We start from the raw sequence: 22,778 nt of genomic DNA, 5'->3' as shown, positions 1-22,778 counted from the left end.
TTACCTAATGCACAAAATATTTATATCACCAGGCAGAATAGTTGCTTGGATTTTGCAGTCTGCATTACCATTATAATCAAGCTGTGCATAACTGTTACCTTCAAGTATCTTCTAAGCCTATGAATAACCATGAATAACCACATTTAAACATCTGGAAAAAAATTTATTATACAATCCTTCTCTTATGTAGCCAAAGCACCTGAGAGTACATTAAAAAAGAAAAGACAGTTTTGTATAGGTTAACTTCTAGTTCCTGGTAAACATGGAGCTGGAAAAGGCTATTTCTTGAAGCCATCATCTACCAGCTAACACTGCTATTTTTCTCAATCTTTAAGGTGTTGCTTGTTTTCTATCTTCAAGCTATTGCTTTAGAAGAAATTGCAAACAAGCCTGGCTTTACAGGTTGTGTTACATTTTCTTCCCTTGTACAAAACGGTCAGGCGAACGTGCCTTTCGATCCTTATTTCCTCTTCAGGACGGAGAGCGAAGTTAAAAGAGATGAGGGTGCTCGGGAGCTACCCAAATGCGGGTAGCCTTTCCCCACACGCGCTGCGCTGGTACAAGAAGCGGGTTGCCGCCGCTTCCCCTTCAGAGGTGACAGTTCTGGGGGGAACCAACAGCCGCCCGGCTGACGCTTCAGCGCGCTCTTATCACGCCAAACTGCGCGCAGCTGAAGCCGCAGCCCTGGGAAAGGCAGGCGAGAGGCGAAACGCCTCCCAGCCTAGCCCAACTCCAGCTCCACCTCCAGCGCTGCCGTTCGCTCGCTCGCTCCCAGTCGCTGCGGCCTTGGCGTTTTTCAGAGTAAGGGAGGCGGGAGGCGGGTTTTTTTTTTCTTCTCCTCGTTCCGTCTCTCTGCGCTGAAGCAGCTTCCTGGTCACCTGAGAACTAGGAAGGAGGCCGGTGGCTCGACTCGTTTCGGTGCTGGGACGCCGCCCGCCATGGCTTCGCTTTTCAAGAAGAAGACGGTGGACGGTGAGGCCGAAACCTGCTTTTTTATTATTATTATTATTATTGTTGTTATTATTTTGGGGGGGGGGGGTTGCCGCGCCTTTTGCAATAGAGGTTCCCTTAATTTCTCAAAGAAATTACCCCTTCTTAGAGCTCTCCCTTCGGTTAGGTAGCCCACTTCTGATGTTAAGAGACGCACAGGTCTCCAGGCTTTTCCTAGGAAATTCAGCTGCATTTGAACGAGTTGGATCTGCGAGTCCTGGCGAAACTGCCCGGTTTTTATTTTTATCGTCATTACTGTACGATTCTTGCGAAATTCTGTTTTGGTTCTCTCTCTCTCTCTCTCTCTCTCTCTCTCTCTCTCTCTCTCTCCTCTCTCTCTCTCTCCCCCCCCAAAAAATGACTGTCCATTCTACCCCTCCCGCTCAGCCCCGTGATTGTCAAAATATTCTGGATGTTAAATAGCAGTCATGATACTTTCTGAGTTGGGTTCCTTGCCCTTTGGTCTACATGTTTCTGACTTTCAGCTTGACCTGTAGTAAGATTTAAATAGGTAGGTGGCTTTGAGGGTTCATTTGCATAGTTTAAAAGGTAGAGTGGAAGTGGAATGACTCTTGTTATATAGATATTGTTGAAATAGTTTTGTAGAATTAGTGGAAACAAAAATATACCAGGTTATTTCATTTTGGGGTTTGTTTTATGAGTGTGAACCCTGTTGAGCAAATGAAAGTGAAATATTTATTTATTTATTTATTTATTTATTTATTTTAATCCCATTTATATCCCGCCCTTCTCCGAAGACTCAGGGCGGCCTACAATCTAAGCACAAATCAATGTACATTTGAAATATACATTTAGACTGGGGGAAAAAATTCTTACGGAAGCTAATTTAAATCTAAAGGAATTTGAGGAAGCTGTAATACCTTTCAGATAAATGCTGTATGCACTTTAAAGTAAATTTGATAGAAAACTAAGCTGCTCAAATGGAAAAGAGATTATTTAAAGGGATGGTGAGATACTCAAAAGTTGCTTTTTACAGCAAATTGAAAACATTGCTAGAAATAGTCTAAATAGAAGTATTTTTTTAAAAAAAACTGAAAAATGTTTCAAAGTGTTTTTTAAAAACAAAACAAAACAAAAACCCTTACTTTGGAATTTGATGGGCATAAAAAGTAGTTTTAGAAAAACTTTTTTCAAGACTCAAGAGAGATTAGTATCCCAAAAATAATGATTTGTATTAGCATTGCTATATATTTCTTGAAAAAAGAAAAAGTATATCTTCATTTTCTTCCAGATATTTTTATACGAAGAGAACACACAGATGCACACACATACACGGTGACAAGCTATTTATAGTTATATCACAACTCAAACAATCACAGGATCAAAAGGCAGAAGTCTCTGCATTTCAAATGAGGGTTTTTTTTTCTTCCTCTACAGAATAAGTAACTGCAGGAGAATGTTTTGAACTGCTTTGAAGCAGGAGATTTATTGTGGGCAAAAGGGAATTTTATTATGACTGAAGCAACTGTTGTTATAGTTATTGTGAACTGAGACTTAAATTATGATAGTGATGGAACTTTGGAATGTGTTTACTGAATGCTCAATATTTTTTACATACCACGACTATTTAAATCTAAGTTTTCTACTTTCCCCAATTTTCGTATTGAATTAATTTTAAAATATATTGTGGTGAAAGACTAGCATCTGTTTAACAATGTATGAATTCTTGTTAAAGATAACCTTTCAACTTGTACATTTAAGTCTATTGGAAAATATATTGACAGACAAATCCAAACTATCCCTGATAAACTCAAGTGGCTTCTGAAAGCTAGTGATTGTAAAAAATAAAAGTAGGGGAAGCAATGTTTTTCAGATTCCATTTTTTAATGTACTTGCTATCATTTCACTATACAGATATTATAAATGGTTCACAGAACACTTAAATTTTCTACCCAAGTTCTCTAGGAAATATAAATTTCTGTGATTGCTTATTAAAATTTAGGCCAGTCAGGTGATAAAGCTGTCCTATATTATGCATCCTTCTGGCATGCAAAACAGTTATGATAACAAAACAAACCCAATATTAAAGGTAAAAGTAGGAACGGTATAACAGTATCAGTAAGAATGAATAAGCAGAAAATCTGAAGACCAAGTAAAATTGCTGTGTTCTCATGAGAACTAATTAAAAAGATATAATAGTTGTCAAGACAATTTTCTTATTTTTAAATTTGTATTTAATGTAAACTTCACAACAATCAAACAGCTCTCAGAAATTTGCACAGGGGTATAATATTAGAAAATTAAAACATCAATACAGTTAAAATACAAATCATTGCTCTTGCTCCCCAAAACCATATCAATAACAAATGAAAATAGTGAAAAGTAAAATAAGGTACAGAGTTTAAGTCAGTAATTATATAGGCCATTGCATTTTGGAAAGATTACAATTTCCATTAAGACTTTAAAGATAGCTGTAGGAAGTGTACTCGGTTGTATGATTGGGTGGCATGTTAAGTCATAAAATGCATCCATGAAAATTACACAAAGGTCCCACTAGTCATAGCATCTTCCTGGTCAAGCATGATTCATATGTTCAGAAGGATCTCTAAATCACAATTTACCTTCTTCCTGGCATTGCTCGCCCATATAGAAATAGTGCTGGTGTTGACAGGTTTCAACATACAATGAACAATTCTATGTTTCATGTTCAGTCTGTTCTCCAGGAGTTGAGATGTGATGTATCCCTCCTTCATCCAAAGATGGTAATATAAAGTTCTGTATCATAGTATTATAGGGTTATAAGGGACCTGAGAGGTCTTCTAGTCTTTGGTCATTTTTTTCTCACTTGCAAATATATTACTTGCAGGACCACCTCCCATCCTATCAGATCAGTCAAGAAAAATATGCTCTGAGTCCCTTGGGTAAAGCATCTGTCTATCTAGGTCAGGGGTCTTCAAACTTGGCCCTTTTATGACTTGTGGACTACAATTCCCAGAATTCCTCAAGCAGCGTACCTGGCTGAGGAATTCTGGGAGTTGAAGTCCACAAGTCATAAAAGGGCCAAGTTTGAAGACCCCTGATCTAGGTAGACAGGGGAGAGATGCCCTCTCTATCACAGCTTTTAAACAGCTTTCATCCCAGATGGCCTTAAAGTTCCCCCAACCCCAGACCTTATGGCCAGATTATTAGTGTAACTTGACATGTGTGTTGTGACTTGGTTCATAAAGTGCCATAACTGTACAACATTTTTTGTTTGTCTTATGTTTTTTATTTGTGGGCCATCCAGAGTCATTTGCTTAAAACATACATAATTTTCTAACTAAATTAAGAAATAAGCAGTTTTGATGTATATTTGGCCAGAATATATAAGTCTACTTTTAGAATGTACATAGAACAGAACATAGATTCGTAGAGCAGGAAGGGACCTCAGAGGGACCTCAAGGCAGCAGACCTTACACCATCCTGGTCAAATGGTTGTCCAGTCTATTCTTGTGGAACAGCCACAATTCTGGCAAGAAAGCTATTCCACTGATTCTTATGTCCAGTTTTGATATCCCTTTGATGAGCTTCTAGACATTGCCTTTTGTCCTTCCCTCAAGTGCTCTGGAGAATAAATTGACCCCCTCTTGCCCATGATAGCCCTTCAAGTATTGGAAGACCTGTATCATGTCTCCCCTAACTTTTTCTTTGCTACACTAAACATATTTAGTTCCCTTAGTTGTTCATCAAAGAATTTAGCTTGGGGACTTCTTATTATCTTCATTGCTCTTCTCTGTTGTCTTTCTAGGGCTTCGGCATCATTTTGTATCATGGTAACCAGAACTGGGTGCAGTTTCCAAATGTGCAATATAGAACAGTACTATCTCTTTCAGTGATCTTAATGCTATCCTTCTGTTGATACAGCCTAGAACTGTGTTGGCATTTTAGCAGCTACAGCACACTGCTTACATGTCACCTACATCCTCTCAAGGGGATTGTTGAGCCAGGTACTACGTATCCTGTACATGTGCATCTGGGTTTTTTTCTGAGTAAGTTCAGGACCTTATTTTTCTCACCACTGAAATGCATCTTGTTGGATATCATACTGGATAGCCAACAAAAGCATTCTGATGGTACCACATCCTGAACTTCCCAGTAGTTTCATATAAAAGTTGAAGAGTAGAGGAAGTAAGACCATTTATTGTGGCATCCCTGGTAAAAGGGGCAAGAAGCTAACCTCTCACTTTCTCCATCAAACTGAAACCATCCACTGAGAAATAGCACCTCCAACTCCTGTTCCTAATAGTTTTGGTATCAAAAGCTGCTGAGAAATCCAATAAGACCAGGAGAGGCATCCTTTTCCCCCATTGTCTTGGTATATGTTTCTAATTAATTTTGTCTTGTCACTCTGAATTTGTTTACAATGGTTTCTTTAATATATCAATATAATAAAATCTTGATTTCATCTCTCCTTCTTTTAATAGAATAGAAAAGACTTTGTGTCAGATTTAAGATCATGTCAAAAACAGGATACTTTTGTTCTAATGAATTCAAGGCTTCCCATGAAAACCTCATTTAATAGCCAACCACCAGCATGATTTCCTAACCTAAACCTAGTCAGTTTTCAATAGGAGTTTAATTGATTTTATAGTTTGCAAAATCAGAAGTTAGCGTGGTAATACTTGTTTAACTTTGACTAATATAAATTAAATTGAACTGCAGGTTTTAAGATGATTGGTTTTATGTTTGTCCATGTTTGTTTTCAATCTGGAATATGTTGCTTTTAAAACCCTTACTTTATTTTGTAGCACCTGTTTGTTCTCATTGTTTTATGACAGGCCACCTGTTTGTCTTTTAATTGTTTAAATGTTTTACTTATTTTTATGAATTTTGTAAGACCTAGAATCTTCGGAGTTAGACGGCCATGCTAAATTGAATAAATGAAGTTACTGTATCTTGGAAAATAAGTTTCTTGGAGAGAAAGATGGATGCCATCACTCCTAAAACTAAGTCCAATCATTGCAAGCTAGAAATATTTATTTACACATTATTATTGAAATAATTTTATTCTGGACTATTTTAGAAATGTTACTGATGTGGAAAACCATATTTCAAGAAGGATTAATATAAGCCCTAAAATAAATCTGTGACTACAATCCATACTTTATTCATTTTTCACAATCTAGCTTGGGGGAAGCAGGAGCACTTCCTATCATTATTGATTGTCCTTTTCCTTAGATTGTGAAACCAAGATGGAACTTACTTTGGAAATATTTCATTTTCAAAAGAAATGGGATTTTTAATAGAAAAAGACTGCCCTTTTCTCTGTAGAAGAGGAAGAAATTGTCTGTCTCTTGAACAGCTGCAAATGAATTATTTTGGTTTTATTGTGTGTTACTTTGAAATAGCCTTAGGGATAAAAAGAAACCTCCACAAACTATTTTTACAAAGAAATAGATAAATGTAATCATTGACTGGCAGCTGTATAATTTAAAAACTTGATTTTCTTTAGAAGCTGAACCTCTGCTTCTAATCTGTGAGACTGTCACTTGATTTTATTTTAGTCAAAGAAGATACAGTTTTCAGTCAAAGTGTAACAAGTGATAACACTGTAGGGTTTTTTTTTTTAAAAAATCTTTGTTTAAAAATAAATCATTGCCAGTATTCTTACCTATTCTATGTTTATAATTAATAAAATACCACCTCATCTAATTGACAGTTACAAATGAGTTTCCAGTAGCATCTCTAAATGAATATATATATTCTGACAAAATTTTTCATAAATATTAGGTTAATATTGCATTAATTTCAGAAAACAAATCTGTTTAGAAGTAACGAGTTATTTACATAGTAAAATTACTGTAATAGCATAAATTAATCCATGTAATTCATTAATTTGCAAATAAAAACAGGGAAGAAAGTTATATTTCTATGTTTAGTATATAGTATTTAATATACTGCCATATTCCACATGGATTCATAATGATGTATGTGAAAACCTAAAGTATTTTTATTTATTTTTAAGATTTTATTTTATTTTTAAGTTTTATCAGCTGCCTTACTTCAGAGGCTCTAGACAAAATACAAAATCAAGCACAAAATAAAGCTTATTATAATGAAACAATGGAACTCTTATAATACAGGACAATAATAGTGTGTGTACCTTACCAGCTTAGTCACAAAAAGACAGGTTTTCATTGTTCTCCAGAATACCATAAGAATAGGGATAGACTATTCCAAAGACCTCAAGTCCATCTTTGTGACACCCCCCCCCAATTATATATTCTGTTAAGAGGAAACTTCACCAGGTATTTCCTATTTATCTTAGTTAGTGGGCATAATAGACCACCAAGCCCCAAGTAATTGGCAATAACCAAAGAAGCAAGAATGATATGGATTCCATTAAAGTAATAGCCAATTTGTGACCGACTGAGTCATTGTTTCAGAGAGAAGAGATCTTTACTTATCTAAACAGAGAAACAGAATGACACACGCAAGCAAAAAAGCAGTGGAAGTAGGAACAACTTCCGGCTTCCCCATTGACTTTCCTTGTAGGAAGCAGGCAAAGAGGGTCATCGCAGGAGCCACAAATTTGTTAAATTTCAATCCCATACGATTCATGGTACCAAATTTTGGATGCATTATGTAAAAAAGAAGCAGAAGTGAGTGTTTTTTTTCCATCTTAGCACTTGGACTGTTTCCTATTCTAAGACAAATATCTAGATCAGACATGTCGAACACAAGGCCCGGGGGCCGGATGCGGCCCGTGAAGTGGTTTCATGTGGCCCGCGAAGCCATCCTGGAAACAGTGAGGGAACGGCCCCCACTGCCTTGGCCCTGGCCCAGAGACCCTCCTCCTGCCAGAGACCCTCAGATCTGTCCCACTCCTGCCCAGGCCCCCATAGGCACCCTTGATGCGAACGAGGTAGAGCTGGCCACGCCCACCCAGTAGGCCATACGCACTCTAACCACGCCCACCCAGTAGGCCATACGCACTCTAACCACGCCCACCCAGTAGGCCACGCCCACCCAGGACACACCCACCCGGCCCCCTGAGGGCAACTGCAATGCTGATGCGGCCCTCAGTGAAATTGAGTTTGACACCCCTGATCTAGATGCCTCTTTTTTAGCTTTTCCATAATCTCTCACCTAGTCTTACAATGGGATACACTGATCCTAAGTCATATAGGATGATGATGGTGACAATAGGTTTAATTGTACTCCAGAGCCAAATAGTAAGCAATGTAGTTTTTGTAGCAGCAATGTTGCATGGCAACACATGGGCAGTTAAATTTTGCACCAGTTTAAATTTCTGTGTGGTTTGCAAGGGCAGGCCCATATAATACAAATTGAAGTATTCCAGGCGACAACGACATCATCTTCAGCTCAGGTTTTCCCAGTGAAAAATGGTTTGGTCACAGATTTCACCTACTTTTCCAGTAGGAGCCATGGGTCCGAGAGGAGCCCCAGACCTTCTCTTTCAGGGAGATTACAACCCCATTAAAATTATCTACATACCAGAATTCGTAGGTTTTAGAATCAATAGGCATGCTATCTTGCCTCGGTTGAGCTTGAGCCTTCAGGTAGCCCAGTTACTAGATCCTGCTGGGACGCCTAAGAGCACCAGAAGTGACGTATTTGCTACCTTGAGAACCAGTTTCAAATCCACCAGTATGACCAGCGCTATTTCTACCCATGCCCAAGCTTGAACCTGATTAAAAATGATCCATGTACTTTAGAGTGCTTTATATGTGAAGATCACTATCCTTTCAACTGTCTTACTCATAACTAAAACTGTATGGCAATAGCACTTAGATTTATATACTGCTTCATAGTGCTTTACAGCCTGCTCTAAGCAATTTACAGAATTTACATATTGCCCCCAACAATCTGGGTCCTCATTTTACCGACCCCAGAAGGATAGAAGGCAGAGGTCAGAATTGAACTCCTGGAGTGAGAGTGAGTTAGCCTGTAGTACTGCATTCTAACCACTGTGCCACCCCAGCTATGATAGTTATTTTACATAGCTGGGTCTAGGAAAATCCTGTTCAAGAGAGCAAACACCACTGTGTCTTTCAAGTCAGATGGTATTACCCATTTCCAGATGCAGAGAGATGGATGTATATATGTTGTGACCTCGGTTACGATATATAAAAATTGTAAAAATTGAGAACCTCCTTCCCCCAAGCTTATGAAAAGGAAGATGGACTGTATCTATAATTCTAAAATTAGTCTTCCTGTTGCTGAAATACTATTCTTATCTAAATTATTATTTAATCTATTGCGACATAGTCTGACTATTCTATTGAAAAAAATTATTTGTTTACAGACATTAGCCAATTATAGCAAATATAAATAGTTAATATTTCATTGGGGTTATTTATATACGTAATTATGTTGTACTTGAGCAACAACAGAATAAGGAGGCTGAAAAGATATCTGCTGACTCCTTACATCCTGTACATAAACTGCTTCAACTCCTCCCCACAGGATGGCGCTACAGGGTATTGCAAACCAAACAAGTTGATATAGGAACCGGGCCATCACTCTGCTGAACACCTAATTTTCAACTCTGCTGTCTAATGTCTATGTGTATTTTCCCATGTAGTAATAGCTGTAGTATTATTACTTATCCTTATTATCTTTATTTCCCCTTCTTATTAGGATGATGATGATGATGATGATGATGATGATGATGATGATCATTATTCTGTAATTTTTCATGTATACATGAGAGCTGCTGCACTGGAGACAAATTCCTTGTGCGTCTAATTACATGGCCAAATAAAGTATTCAATTCAATGTATCATTTTAAAAAGAAAAAAGAAAAAAAGCATCCTTGATTAGATAGACTGAGTGGAATCCTATTCCTTGCTTTGAATCCACTATATAATTTTAATTTTAATTTTAATGTTTACTTTGTTTTAAAGGATGTCTATAATTATATGAGTGTATGCCAAATATGTTTTTTTTTTAATTTCACCGATCTTAATGCAAGAGAAGTTGTGCTTGCCTGTTTTATGGTGAGTTGTCTTATTCTGGTTAAGGTTTACTGTATGAAAATTTGTTATACTAATTTAAATTGTATCTTGTAAAACATTCTTGTAAATTTTGAATCTGAAGACATAAAAACATGATATGCATGCTAGTTGCTATTCACAACTTCAAACTTAAACAGATACACCCCACATATATATACAACTCCTGTATTAGAAAAATCACTACTTTTAAAAAAATTAATTGGTTTGTTATTCAGTTGAATATACTAAAATTACTGGGAATAAATTGAATATTCAGTTTTAACTCTTTCATCAAAATACATTAGAACATGTTTTCTGGCAACAGTCATATTTTGCTCAGCAGTCAGTTGGATTATTATAATACTCTTATTTAGGGCTGTTATTGGGGGTAACTAGAAACTGCAGCTGCTACAAAATCTGATAGCCAGATCTCCTGAGGGTAACCCTCCCAGGCTAGAAAAAAACTTACTTTGAAATCTGTTTTAAAATACCGTATATACTTGAGTATAAGCCGAATTTTTCAGCCCACTTTTTGGGCTGAAAAACTCCACTTCGGCTTATACTCCAGTCAACAAAAAAAAAGAACTGTCCCTTCGTTCGGAACAGGCTGCTGAGAGAAGGGAGCGGCAGAGCCTTGCAGAGGTGGCGGCAGTCCAGCGTTGTTTCTCCCCCTCGTGCGTGCGTGTGTGTGTCAGACCCACGGGAATGGCTGGTAGGGAAGCGGCATTCCGGCATTCCCCCCCTTCCTGTGTGTCGAGCCCACGGGGCTTGACACACGGAGAAACGCAACTAGCCATTCCTGCGGGTCTCACACACACACACACACGCCGCCGGGCTCGGCTCCTCGGCAGGAGGGGCAGCCCCCGCCGCGCCCCCCTCCCGGCCCGCAGCGCCGCGCCGCCGCCGCTTCCTCCAGGCAAGTCGGGGGGGCTTGCGGGGCGAAGGCACCGGCCAGGGGGCAGGCAGGGCGGGAGGGCACGAACTCACCGCCGCCGCCGCTTTCCCCCCCATCTCTCGCTCGCCCGCTGCGCCCCCAACTCACCGCCGCCGGCGCTTCCCCCCCCATCTCTCGCTTGCCCGCTGCCTCGCCCGTTGCGCCCGCAACTCACCGCCGCCGGCGCTTCCCCCCCCATCTCTCGCTTGCCCGCTGCCTCGCCCGTTGCGCCCCCAACTCACCGCCGCCGGCGCTTCCCCCCCCATCTCTCGCTTGCCCGCTGCCTCGCCCGTTGCGCCCCCAACTCACCGCCGCCGGCGCTTCCCCCCCCATCTCTCGCTTGCCCGCTGCCTCGCCCGTTGCACCCCCAACTCACCGCCGCCGGCGCTTCCCCCCCCATCTCTCGCTTGCCCGCTGCCTCGCCCGTTGCGCCCGCAACTCACCGCCGCCGGCGCTTCCCCCCATCTCTCGCTTGCCCGCTGCCTCGCCCGTTGCGCCCGCAACTCACCGCCGCCGGCGCTTCCCCCCCATCTCTCGCTTGCCCGCTGCCTCGCCCGTTGCGCCCCCAACTCACCGCCGCCGGCGCTTCCCCCCCCATCTCTCGCCCGCTGCCTCGCCCGTTGCGCCCCCAACTCACCGCCGCCGGCGCTTCCCCCCCATCTCTCGCTTGCCCGCTGCCTCGCCCGTTGCGCCCGCAACTCACCGCCACCGGCGCTTCCCCCCCATCTCTCGCTTGCCCGCTGCCTCGCCCGTTGCGCCCCCAACTCACCGCCGCTGGCGCTTCCCCCCCATCTCTCGCTTGCCCGCTGCCTCGCCCGTTGCGCCCCCAACTCACCGCCGCCGGCGCTTCCCCCCCCCCATCTCTCGCTTGCCCGCTGCCTCGCCCGTTGCGCCCGCAACTCACCGCCGCCGGCGCTTCCCCCCCCATCTCTCGCTTGCCCGCTGCCTCGCCCGTTGCGCCCCCAACTCACCGCCGCCGGCGCTTCCCCCCCCATCTCTCGCTTGCCCGCTGCCTCGCCCGTTGCGCCCCCAACTCACCGGCGCTTCCCCCCCCACCGCCACTCCGTCCGGTCAAGCTTAGGAAAAACACCCGGCGCTACGATTGCGCTGCCGGGCGGGCGACCGGGCAAGCCGGGCGCAATACCTAGCTAGCTCTCAGGGTTTCCGAAAGAAAGGCGGCTGCTTACCGTAAGTAAAGGCCGGGAAGGAAAGCGAAACGTAAGGCGCTAGAGCGCATGAAGGAGGCAGGCGCGCGCCCAGTCCCGACGGGAGCCCAAGACACGTGAGGTCAGCAGTCAGCACGAAGCCATCCCGGGGCCAAGGGGGAGGGGACCAGCAGCCGCCCAGGGCTGCGCGGCGGGCGAGTGGGAAGCCAGCGCGCCTCACGCTCCGAGAAAGCCTCAGCTCAGACGCCGCCGCTTCGCTGCCCAGAGCCCCAGCCTCCAGGTTGGGCCGTCTTCCCGGGCTCTCCCACGCCTTCGGGGGGCGATTCCCGGGACCCGCCGGAGTCCGGCCCGCCAGACTCGACGCTCGTCCTTCGCCGGTGGGGAGCCGCTGCCATGTTCAGCCGGAGCTCTCGGAAGCGCTTCTCCAGCAGATCGGTGAGGGGACTTTAACCCCCCCACACACACACACAGACTCCCCCCGGCGCTCGTTGAGGGGAGGCGCGGAGGGGAGGCGCGGCGGGAGGGCCGGGTGGAATCGAGCGGCAGGGTTGCGAGGTGGCGGGGAATCAATCCCCCTTTCCCGGAGCCGCGCGTCCCGTTTGGCAGCTCGGCTCCCTTTTTCAGACCCCAGCGTTGCGTCTGGGCACCTTCGGGACAGGACGCTGCCCTGCCCTGCCCTGCCCTGCCCTTCCCCCTCCTCCCGCCCCGCCAATGCCTAAAGTCATTCGCTCGCCCGCTGCCTCGCCCGGGACCAGCGGTGGCGCAGCAGCCCAGCCAGCCAGCGGGCGGACGGGCGGAGAGAAGCCCGGCCGGAGGGGAGGGGAGGGAGCGGAGTCGCCGGGGCCCACGTGGAAACAAGGCTTTACTGCCACACACACACACACACACACACACACACACAGAGACGGAGGGAAACAAGCTTGACTGAGGAGGGAAACAAGCCCCTCCCCCCCTACACACACACACACGCACGAGGAGGGAAACAAGCTTGACTGAGGAGGGAAACAAGCCCCTCCCCCCCACACACACGCAGGAGGAGGGAAACAAGCTTGACTGAGGAGGGAAACAAGCCCCTCCCCCCACATACACACACACACACACGAGGAGGGAAACAAGCTTGACTGAGGAGGGAAACAACGCTTGACTGCCACCCCCCCACACACACACACCCACGAGGAGGGAAACAACGCTTGACTGCCGCCTTCCTAGCAGACCTCCCCATTCCTGTTAGAAATGGAACCCAGTACTTCTAGTACTCCTGCACCAATGGAGGCCAGTACTTCTAGTACTCCTGCACCAATGGAGGCCAGTACTTCTAGTACTCCTGCACCAATGGAGCCCAGTACTTCTAGTACTCCTGTACCAAAACAAAGACGCAGGTCATACGAAGCTGCTTTCAAACTAAAGGTTGTGTCAAGAGCAGAAAAAAGCAATAACAGTATTGCAAGTAGGGAATTTGGTGTTGATGAAAAACAAGTGAGGGAGTGGCGGAAAATGAAAGCTGAGTTGGAAAAGATTCCAAAGGCAAAAAAAGCTCGACGTGGTTTAACAACTCCATATGTGGCTCTAGAGACTGAATTGCATGAATGGGTTATGGAGTGTCGTCAAAATGGTTACTGCGTAACACGCATGGGAATTCGCTTACGTGCCCTTCAAATGGCTAAAGATGACAAATTAAAAGTACCAGGCATTGAAAATTTTGTTGCGTCAGCAGGATGGTGTACTGGCTTCATGAATAGGTATGGCCTATGTTTGCGGCAAAGAACAAAGATTTCACAGAAGTTGCCAAAAGACCTTGATGAAAAAGTGATGTCATTCCATTCATTCATCATAAAACAAAGAAAGATCCATAACTATGACCTGGGAGATATTGGGAATATGGATGAAACACCTATGACCTTTGATCTTCCAAGCAACAGAACCGTGGCAAGTTTGGGAGACAAAACTGTTTTACTCAGAACCACAGGTAATGAGAAAAACCATTTTACAGTTGTTCTGTCATGTTTGGCTAATGGAACTAAGCTGCGGCCTGTCATTATTTTTAAAAGAAAGACCTTGCCTAAAAAGGTCAAATTCCCACCACGAATTACAGTGCGCCCACATGTTAAAGGCTGGATGGATGAAGATGGAACAAAAAAGTGGCTGGAAGAAGTTTGGAATGGACGACCAGGAGCAGCCTTAAAGAAAAAACCATCATTGCTAGTTTGGGATATGTTCAGAGCCCACACATCTGATGACATAAAAACATTGGCAAAGTCTTCTCAAGTTACTTTAGCCGTTATTCCAGGTGGGCTTACATCTGTATTACAGCCCTTAGATGTGTGTTTAAATAAACCTTTCAAAGACCGTGTGCGAAAGATGTGGTGCGAATGGATGTCATCTGGTCAAGCCCGACTAACAAAAGGTGGAATTATGATGAAGCCTGACATAGAACTGATAGCAAAGTGGGTTCGTGATGCATGGGAAGAGATTCCAGAGGACATGGTGAAGCACGCCTTCAGGAAATGTGGCATAAGTAATGCTATGGATGGCAGTGAAGACACTGCTTTGCATGAGGAGGACAACTGTGATAGTGATGACAGCGAACTCTGTGACAATGTATATGATGATAACCTCACACCAGCTACAGCTGAAGCTCTGTTTGCAGATACAGATGAGGAGGAGGAATCCAGTTTTGAAGGATTTTGATGCTTGTGTTTTAGCTTGGTTGCTTATTGAGTTAAGGTTTTTGTACATTTAAAGTTATTGTTAATACTTTAATATTATATATTGTTTTTGTTGAATATACTGATAATATATTGTTTTTGTTGAATATACTGATAATATATTGTTTTTGTTGAATATACTGATAATATATTGTTTTTGTTGACCCTCTTTTCCACATGCCTCAATTAAAGCAATTTTATTGTTATCTACCTGTATTTTTATTTTTGAAATTTACCGTGAGCTGCTGCATTTCCCAGCCTCGGCTTATACTCGAGTCACCAACTTTTTCCAATTTTTGGGGGTAAAATTAGGGGTCTCGGCTTATAATCGAGTCGGCTTATACTCAAGTATATACGGTAACTTTGGTTACATTGGTTGCCAGCAGGCTTCTGGACTCAAGTTAGAGTGCGAGTCATTACTTTTAAAGTCCTTTGGGGTACAATGCTACATATAACAAAGTAATGCTATGCCAAGTCAAATCTACCCATCCAATCTGACCATGAAAAGAGTCCATATAGTAATTTGTAAAGTACAGGAGGCATGGAATAGTCAATAGTTTTGACCCCTATTCTGTTGAATACCTTCCCTCCACAGAAATCTGCCTGGTCTTCATACTATTTCACAAACTAGTCATAGCAGTACTATTTCAGCAGTTGTTTAGCCTTTAAGGTAGTTTATGTTACTCAGTGCTTATGAGGGTTTTTTATGTTGTTGTTTCCTGGGGTTTTGAAAAATTGTATGTTGTATCTTTTTTTTGCTTTCCCTTTTTTCTCTATTCCACCCCATCACCAATAATGTTATTATGTGCTGCCATTTAATATGAACATTGGACGAGAATTGTCATCTATCTACTATGTAAAACCTATTTGGGTTACTGCTCCTATTTATCTGGGAGGCAGGGGAAGGTAGATAGCAGTTGATCAGTTGACAAGTTTTCATAATGGTAACGACACCCAACAGAATTTTCTGTCGATGTATCAGAGTACAGGGCTATTTGAACCTTTAGAGATTGGTGAGCATTAAATGTTGCCGCAAATTAAAATTTAAAAAAAATGTAAAAGGAAGATTTATATTTGTGGTGAATGTCATGCCAGAGCAAATGGGACCAGAAGTTGGATAAGAAGTTGGTCTCTTTTCCTTTCTGGAAATCTAAGAAAAATTGTTGAGGTTCTGTAATGAGTAGGAAGAGCAACCCAGCTAAGAATACTCTCTCACTGTTAGAAAATCTATGTCTTATTCATGTCGTTAATGTCTGTGAATAAATGTTTTGGTTTTAGATATAATTAAAGAACAAAATAAGGAATTAAGAGGTACACAGAGGGCTATAGGAAGAGATCGAGCAGCTTTGGAGAGACAAGAAAAGCAACTGGTAAGTGTATCATATAATTGTTCATTGTTCACAAAAGCCAATTTATAAAATGATATTTTCTACTTTCCTAAAGTTTTCAAATACAGTTGCTAGTTAGGCGTCCGTGGCTATTTATTATAATAATTATATTGATAGTTGATAAAATATAAATACAAACAAATTTTAAAATCAGCTTTGTTTTCAATCAATAGGAATTAGAAATAAAGAAAATGGCTAAAACAGGAAACAAGGAAGCTTGTAAGGTTCTAGCAAAACAGCTTGTGCAATTGAGAAAACAGAAAACTCGAACCTACGCTGTTAGCTCAAAAGTTACATCCATGTCAACTCAGACAAAACTGATGAATTCTCAGATGAAGATGGCAGGAGCAATGTCAACAACAGCAAAGGTAGGCAATTGATCCTAACTCACCCAAGTTCTGGGAGTCTGGTATTTAGGAAAAACCTCTGTCTGAAAATTTAGTGCAGTGTTTGTTTGTTTTTAATCTTTTTCATCTCAGAGCACACATGTTATAGTCAGGACTTTAGATTGGTTAGCAGAGGTCCAGTGACATCACAGGTTGTTGGGACCCAGAAATTAAAATGGAAGCAGTTTAGCCAAGTGATGTAATGGAAGTGGGATTCTGACTGTGCAGCTGCACAACAGCACAGCACTTCCTGTCATTTATTTTGCCTTGCTGACGGAGCATGGCAACTGACCTTTCACGGCATACAAATGTGCTGTGGCACAGAAGTTGAAAACTGTTGATCTTGAGTATTTTGGTTGATTGGAACAAAGTGGTACAGAAAACAATTGCCTAATAAGTTTAAAGGCATTTTTTTCAGCTGGCAACTAATTAAAAAAAAATCTAAAACTTTTCTGGCTTTTTGCTATTCCGTTATTTTGTAAGACCTGTACATTAAAAATACTATGTGAAAGCTTCACTCATGCCACAATGTCTCTTAATGCTTATTAGTTTACTGTGGGCTGCCATTACATATCCTTAAACTTGCCATTTTCCAGCTCCTGAACAAACAATGGCTATTCTTATACATACTTGAAACAAGCCAACCATCAGCCATTGTTTGAAGTTGGATCATTTCAGTAACCATAATCAAAATTAATGCAATTTTACAATCAAAGTGAAATTCTCTACCCCAGAAAGAATATATGAAGGAGATGGTTGATGAATCCAGTATTTGATCAGGTAATATTATGCTGTAGCATTGATTAGAGTACCCTGATTACTGTGTCCAAAACTTTAAAAATGACAAACTTCATCAGGCCAATAAAGATGTTCAGTGTCTGGAAACAAAATCATGTTTAAAAAAAAAGAAAAGGAAGGAAATATATATTTTTGCCATGAAAATGGTAATTTTATGACAATATGCTAAGATTCTCATATGCCTGAAGTGATGTCACAAGGAAAAAGGCCGTGACCTGTTCTCAAACATCCTAGTAGGATATGGAATGATAGTCCTCAATTCAGGGCAGCAGATTCCAGATGGATGCTCGGAAAACCTCTTGTCAATAAGAGCAGTAAAACCAATTCATTAAGGAGAAAGCAAGTTCTCCTTTGCTGAGTAAGAGGCATAAATGGACATTTGTCAGGTATATTTTAATCTGAATTTGTATACTGACTAAACATTGGACTTTGTATTCTGAGTAGTCTACTCCAAATTTGTGAATCTGTCATTCTAATTTATTGTTAGATCAAGCCAGATCAAAATTAGAAATAGGTATTGTTAAAATCTGGTTTGCAGATCTAACAACTCTTTATGATGCTGAAACTGGGATTACAAACAAGACAAGACTTTTTTAAAACGTATAAAATTGTAATGATGGGGTGATCTTTATATGATATTAGACCAAAATATGTTTTAATATGAAATGGCCTTTTCTCTGTACTGGTAGACAATGCTGGCTGTCAATAAAAAGATGGATCCACAGAAGACTTTGCAAACTATGCAGAATTTCCAGAAAGAAAATATGAAAATGGAAATGACCGAAGAAATGAGTAAGCTGTTTTTTCATACTGGGCTAAACCTTTTTCTTAGTTCTACTAAGAAAAATCTATAATTGATTTCATAGATTTTAAACTGATTTTGATTGAAGTTATTAAACTCATCATCATCCATGCTTTGAGAGAGAATGATAACATTCTGGAAAAGATTTATGCAGCACGTTGAAATGAAAACTTTCACTGTCCTTTCAGGAGGATGAAATGGGAATAATTGAAACATTTAGTATATTCCTGACATTAGCTTTAAACATTCTGTGACATAAAAGTGAAAAGTTATGCTGAAGTTGTCTAGTTACTATGCTCAGTCTTGGCTTTGACTTCTCTTTCAAGTCAGCGATACCCTAGATGATATCTTCAATGATTCTGATGAAGAACAAGAAAGCCAGGATATTGTTAACCAAGTTCTTGATGAAATTGGAATTGAAATATCTGGAAAGGTATGAAGAAATCTCCTCCCCCTACCCATTTTAATTTACATTGTAATAGCAGTTTTTTTATGGATGTATGCTTGCAGTTGATAAATGTTATCTCGGTTACATAAATTTAACTTTTCATATTATTTTTTTATTAGATGGCAAAGGCTCCTTCAGCTGCGATAGGCATGCCGTCTGCATCTACATCAAAAAATGCTACAATTTCAGATGAAGAGATTGAGCGGCAGCTTAAAGCCTTAGGAGTAGATTAGCTTTATGCTAATATGAAGCCTGACTTCTACAGCAGTTCCAACATTGGCATATGCACAAACCTCCAGTACAGGTTTCAATAAAAAACCAGATTTCATTGCAAATCTCGCCTAAGCCATTATTGGTAATGGTCATTTCTAAAGACAGCTGGAAGAACTAAACTTGAGAGAGAAAGAGAACAGAACAAATATATGTGATGAAGAATTTGTATATCTTTTATTAAATTGGGATGTTTTATTAACAGACCATTTATTACATATGGTTTAAATTTTGATTTCTTCAGTTTAGTTTTTGGACAAAAAGTATTTAGCTTGATAACTATTCCATTCATCTTTAGATTTCCACATTTTGTAAATTATTACAAGCAGCCTTTCTGAAAACATTTCAGCTCTGCTTCAATTGTAAACACTTCTTAAGAAATAACATGACTTAAAATGAAACCTTGTTTTTTTCTGAATGGGAAGAGACAGTTGTCATCTTCAGGAGAATGATTACAAAAATTTCAGTAAAAATTTAGTGAATCTTTCGATAAATACTTTTTAACAATTTAGTTCAGTTTAATGTTAAAATGATACATGTGTTCCCATTATAGATTCTGGAATAGTATTGATATCCAACTAGTGAAACTTCTGGAGACAGGGCTATGGTCTAAAATAATTTTCTGTTAGCAAAGATGTTGGAAAGGAAAATATTGAATAATTTCCATTGTACTGTAATATAGCTGACTTGAAGAGGAGTCTGTGCCTTTGTGTATATAATGCTTGGTTTCTTTTAATTAAGTTTTGAATTGTGAAAAAAGTAATGTAAGCCATTAACTTAAGTTAGCACTGAAATTATGTGAACTCCATGATTGGTGTGGAGTATATAACACCTGAAAAAGATAATCTTTTTCCTGCAATAGCATTTGTACATAAATACCATGCAGCATTTTTCATTAAACAAATGTTACTTTGCAAAATATGTTTTATTGTCCAATATAACATGCTCTATATCCATTTTTACACTTGAATGTTGTACACTGGCTTAACTGAAGTTAATGAATTTATTTGAATTTAAATTGAGCCTAACATGGTTAAGTAACACATGCTATATGTATTATAGCAAAGGTCCTCAACCGTTTGGGCACCAGGGACCGGTTAAGTGGAGAGAGGTTTTTCCGCGGACCAGAGGGTGCTGTCTGCATCCTGCAGATGGGGATTTGCTTGTTTGTGCAGCCCGGTTGCTGGCATGCCACGGCTCGGTACTGGTCCACGGCCCGGAGGTTGGGGACCCCTGTGTTATAGGACAGATAATTCACTTGAATTGTGTAGCAATAGAAAAGCAGGTTGTAAGAGTATTTTGTATTTTTTCAAACTGCATTGTAGATTTGGCACTAATCTTACAAATGCAAAGGATGAGTCAATGAATAACATAACAAAATAATTGCTGAGGCTATATTATTTGACCAACAATTATATGAAAATAGAAAGTTAACAGCAATGAGAATGTAGCATTCAATTTTAAAAGGAACCAATTATTTAATTATGCATTGTGTCAAAGCGTCACATCACTTAATTATCATGAAATTGGATTTTATAACTACAACAATGTTTAGTACAGTATATCCACTATGATAAGGTTGTGTAAGCTTTCATGGTTTAAAAATAAAAGTCTTTAACTATTGCCAATTAAATCTGATAGATTTAATTTGTATTACTGCATAATAAGGATCTAAAATCTATCAATTAGTTACTTTGGCTGCAATTTACGTACTAGTACCTAAAAGTAAGCTCCATTTAACTTAATGGAACTTCAGTGCAGGCATGAGCAGAATTGTGTTATACAACATGTGAAAACTAGATGTGACCTTTTTAAAAAAAAATATATTGTTAATCTCATCTGTACTTCCCTATATTCAGATGCTTGATATTAGTTAAATTACGGTAATAATACATTAATTTTTTGAAAAACAAAGCAGTTTTTAAAAATCTGTTTTTTTGCTTTGAAAACATCTGTAATAATTTGAATAGAATAAACTTAGTTACTAGGAGAAATAATTCATCTGGTGAAAAAAAATCTTAAAAATACTACCTCAGCTGAAATATTGAAAATTATGTTTAAAAATTAATTATTCTATAACTGCAGATTGCTGAAAGGGAACATCTGAAAGAAGTAGACAGGAAAAATGCACCCAATATGAGACAGAATTTAACTTGGCAACTTTTCAATTTCAGTTTGTTGTTTTCTCATCTCTCAGTTCCTGCTTTAGGAATTTCTGCAATTTTTTTTAGCCCTCCTTCAAAATCTCACTCTCATAGGAGAGCGAAATACTTAGTGTTAAAATGTACTACACTAATTTATATTACTATAAATGGTGCTAATAAAGTATTGGATTAAACAACTAAGGTATAAGATACCATCATCACATTCCCACTTTGTTTTGTTTTACCTGATTTGGGGTTGGGATCAGGGTGATGTAGTTTTCTGATAGCCATTTTGTGAATGAGATGGAGACTCCCAGGTTAACCATCTGCTAATAACTGGATGTCCAAATTCCAAATGAGACCTGGCATAATGCTTCCTATTTAATCACCAATATGCCATTTTCAAAAAAATCTCTGCTTAATTAAATATAAAAACATATTATTTAATTTATTGGTATATTTAATTGATATTTTTAACAAATGTTTACCTTTTCAGCACCAAAAATTACTCCTTGCAAAAACTAAAAATGCAGGCAATAAAGCAACCAAGCAGTCTTCATAACAGGAAAAAAAATGCCTGTTTTTGAATTTTCCAAATATCTTGTCTTTCTGCACTAATATGGTGAGATTTCCAGAGCAATAGACCCTTCACCAATGAATTTGAAGAATGCCCTAGAAGTTGCACAAGCCCTGATAATTCAAAGTTGATACTACCTTTAAATAGCTAGACTTCTTTTTCCAGCTGGTGTAGAATCCTGAAGAGACAGGAGTTTCTTAATGAATAGCAGGGAGGTGTGAAGTGTTCCTGAAGTGTTTGAAGCATGCAGTTTTAATGCCTTCTATTAAGTAAAGGTACTTACGGAAATACATAAAGTTAAACTTCCATTATTAAATACATTTATAAAGGTAATATGCTACTTTCTTTGTTGGTATGGTGGGGCAAGAAGTTTTTCAAACAGTTAAAGCTAAGAAATCCATTTGTCTGAGGAAAGAATTCTACTAGCACTCTTGATGGTCCTTAATAATGGAATTAAAGGTGTTCTGGTGTAAACTTGTCTTCACTCTCTTTTCTCTTTGTCTTCGATTGCAGAACCAAACTCTGACCACTTCCTTTTCCAGATTCAGCCCCTCTGCCATCCTCATGATCTCCTGAGATGAAGGCTTGCTTTGTTCTGTAAAATGGCTTTCCAAAGCTTCTTTCGCGGCAATACTGAAAAGAAAAATACCACATTGCAATCATAGTCCTTTCTTCATGCTGTCTTCATGCTACGTTAAAACAGTGGGCAGCTTATCATGTATACTCATTATCTCAGTTTTCGAAAGGACATGAAATCATGTAACTTTTATATGTCTAGGTACATAACAAATAAACTATAAAACGACTTCTGGGCGAGAACCCTTCCATGTTCATCCCAATCAATGCCTAAAGTAGCTTAAAAAGAAATTAGCAAGGAAGAACCACACCATCTACAAAAGAAAAGGACATGACCAGCCTCAAAATGATACTGATAAATGAGAACACGTCTGTTATGTACTGGGCTCATTAGTAATACCACGTGGGTTGCTGGAGCAGCTAACGGCTCTCCAGCAACCCAGACTACAAGTCTCCAGTGCTATAATTGGCTATCCCTAGGCGGCAATGGTTGCTTCAAACCTATTGGCTGCCGCCTAGGGGGTAGACTATATATTGCGGCTAGTTGCAGCCATTTGCCAGTACAGATTCTGCACGAAATAAAATATGAGTTTCCCTGTACTCAGTTACCTCGTCTTCATTCCTGCACCAAAGA

At 40.4% G+C, this 22,778-nt stretch overlaps 2 protein-coding genes across 4 annotated transcripts in view; one reads left to right on the top strand and one right to left on the bottom strand.

Moving 5' to 3' along the window:
• Positions 1-444: 444 nt before the first annotated feature.
• CHMP2B (charged multivesicular body protein 2B) lies at positions 445-22,744 on the top strand. The gene is made up of 7 exons (XM_081327518.1): positions 445-972; positions 16,034-16,125; positions 16,317-16,511; positions 18,017-18,119; positions 18,456-18,562; positions 18,697-21,843; positions 22,082-22,744. The coding sequence occupies exons 1-6, from the start codon at positions 939-941 to the stop codon at positions 18,808-18,810; spliced, it is 645 nt and encodes a 214-aa protein (XP_081183644.1). The 5' UTR covers positions 445-938; the 3' UTR covers positions 18,811-21,843; positions 22,082-22,744.
• Positions 21,837-22,778, bottom strand: part of POU1F1 (POU class 1 homeobox 1) — a gene marked incomplete at its 5' end in the record, with an annotated part of 17,701 nt that continues 16,759 nt past the window's right edge. For all 3 annotated transcript variants that reach the window (XM_081327515.1, XM_081327516.1, XM_081327517.1), the window contains one exon: positions 21,837-22,201. In XM_081327515.1, coding sequence (XP_081183641.1) covers positions 21,991-22,201 — 211 coding nt within the window. In that variant the 3' untranslated portion in view covers positions 21,837-21,990. The remainder of the gene's footprint in view (positions 22,202-22,778) is intronic.

The sequence above is a fragment of the Vipera berus genome, assembly GCF_964194415.1.
Source record: "Vipera berus genome assembly, chromosome: 4".
Classification (NCBI taxonomy): domain Eukaryota; kingdom Metazoa; phylum Chordata; class Lepidosauria; order Squamata; family Viperidae; genus Vipera; species Vipera berus.
Note: the sequence above shows the minus strand (reverse complement) of the source record. Positions and strands in the feature narration are given on the sequence as shown.

Excerpts from the sequence above, each read along its gene's own strand:
- CHMP2B (XM_081327518.1), top strand. The coding sequence starts at position 939 with ATGGCTTCGCTTTTCAAGAAGAAGACGGTGGACG. Across the intron at positions 973-16,033 it reads CAAGAAGAAGACGGTGGACG|ATATAATTAAAGAACAAAAT; the intron begins GTGAGGCCGAAA and ends TTTTGGTTTTAG. Across the intron at positions 16,126-16,316 it reads AGAGACAAGAAAAGCAACTG|GAATTAGAAATAAAGAAAAT; the intron begins GTAAGTGTATCA and ends TTCAATCAATAG.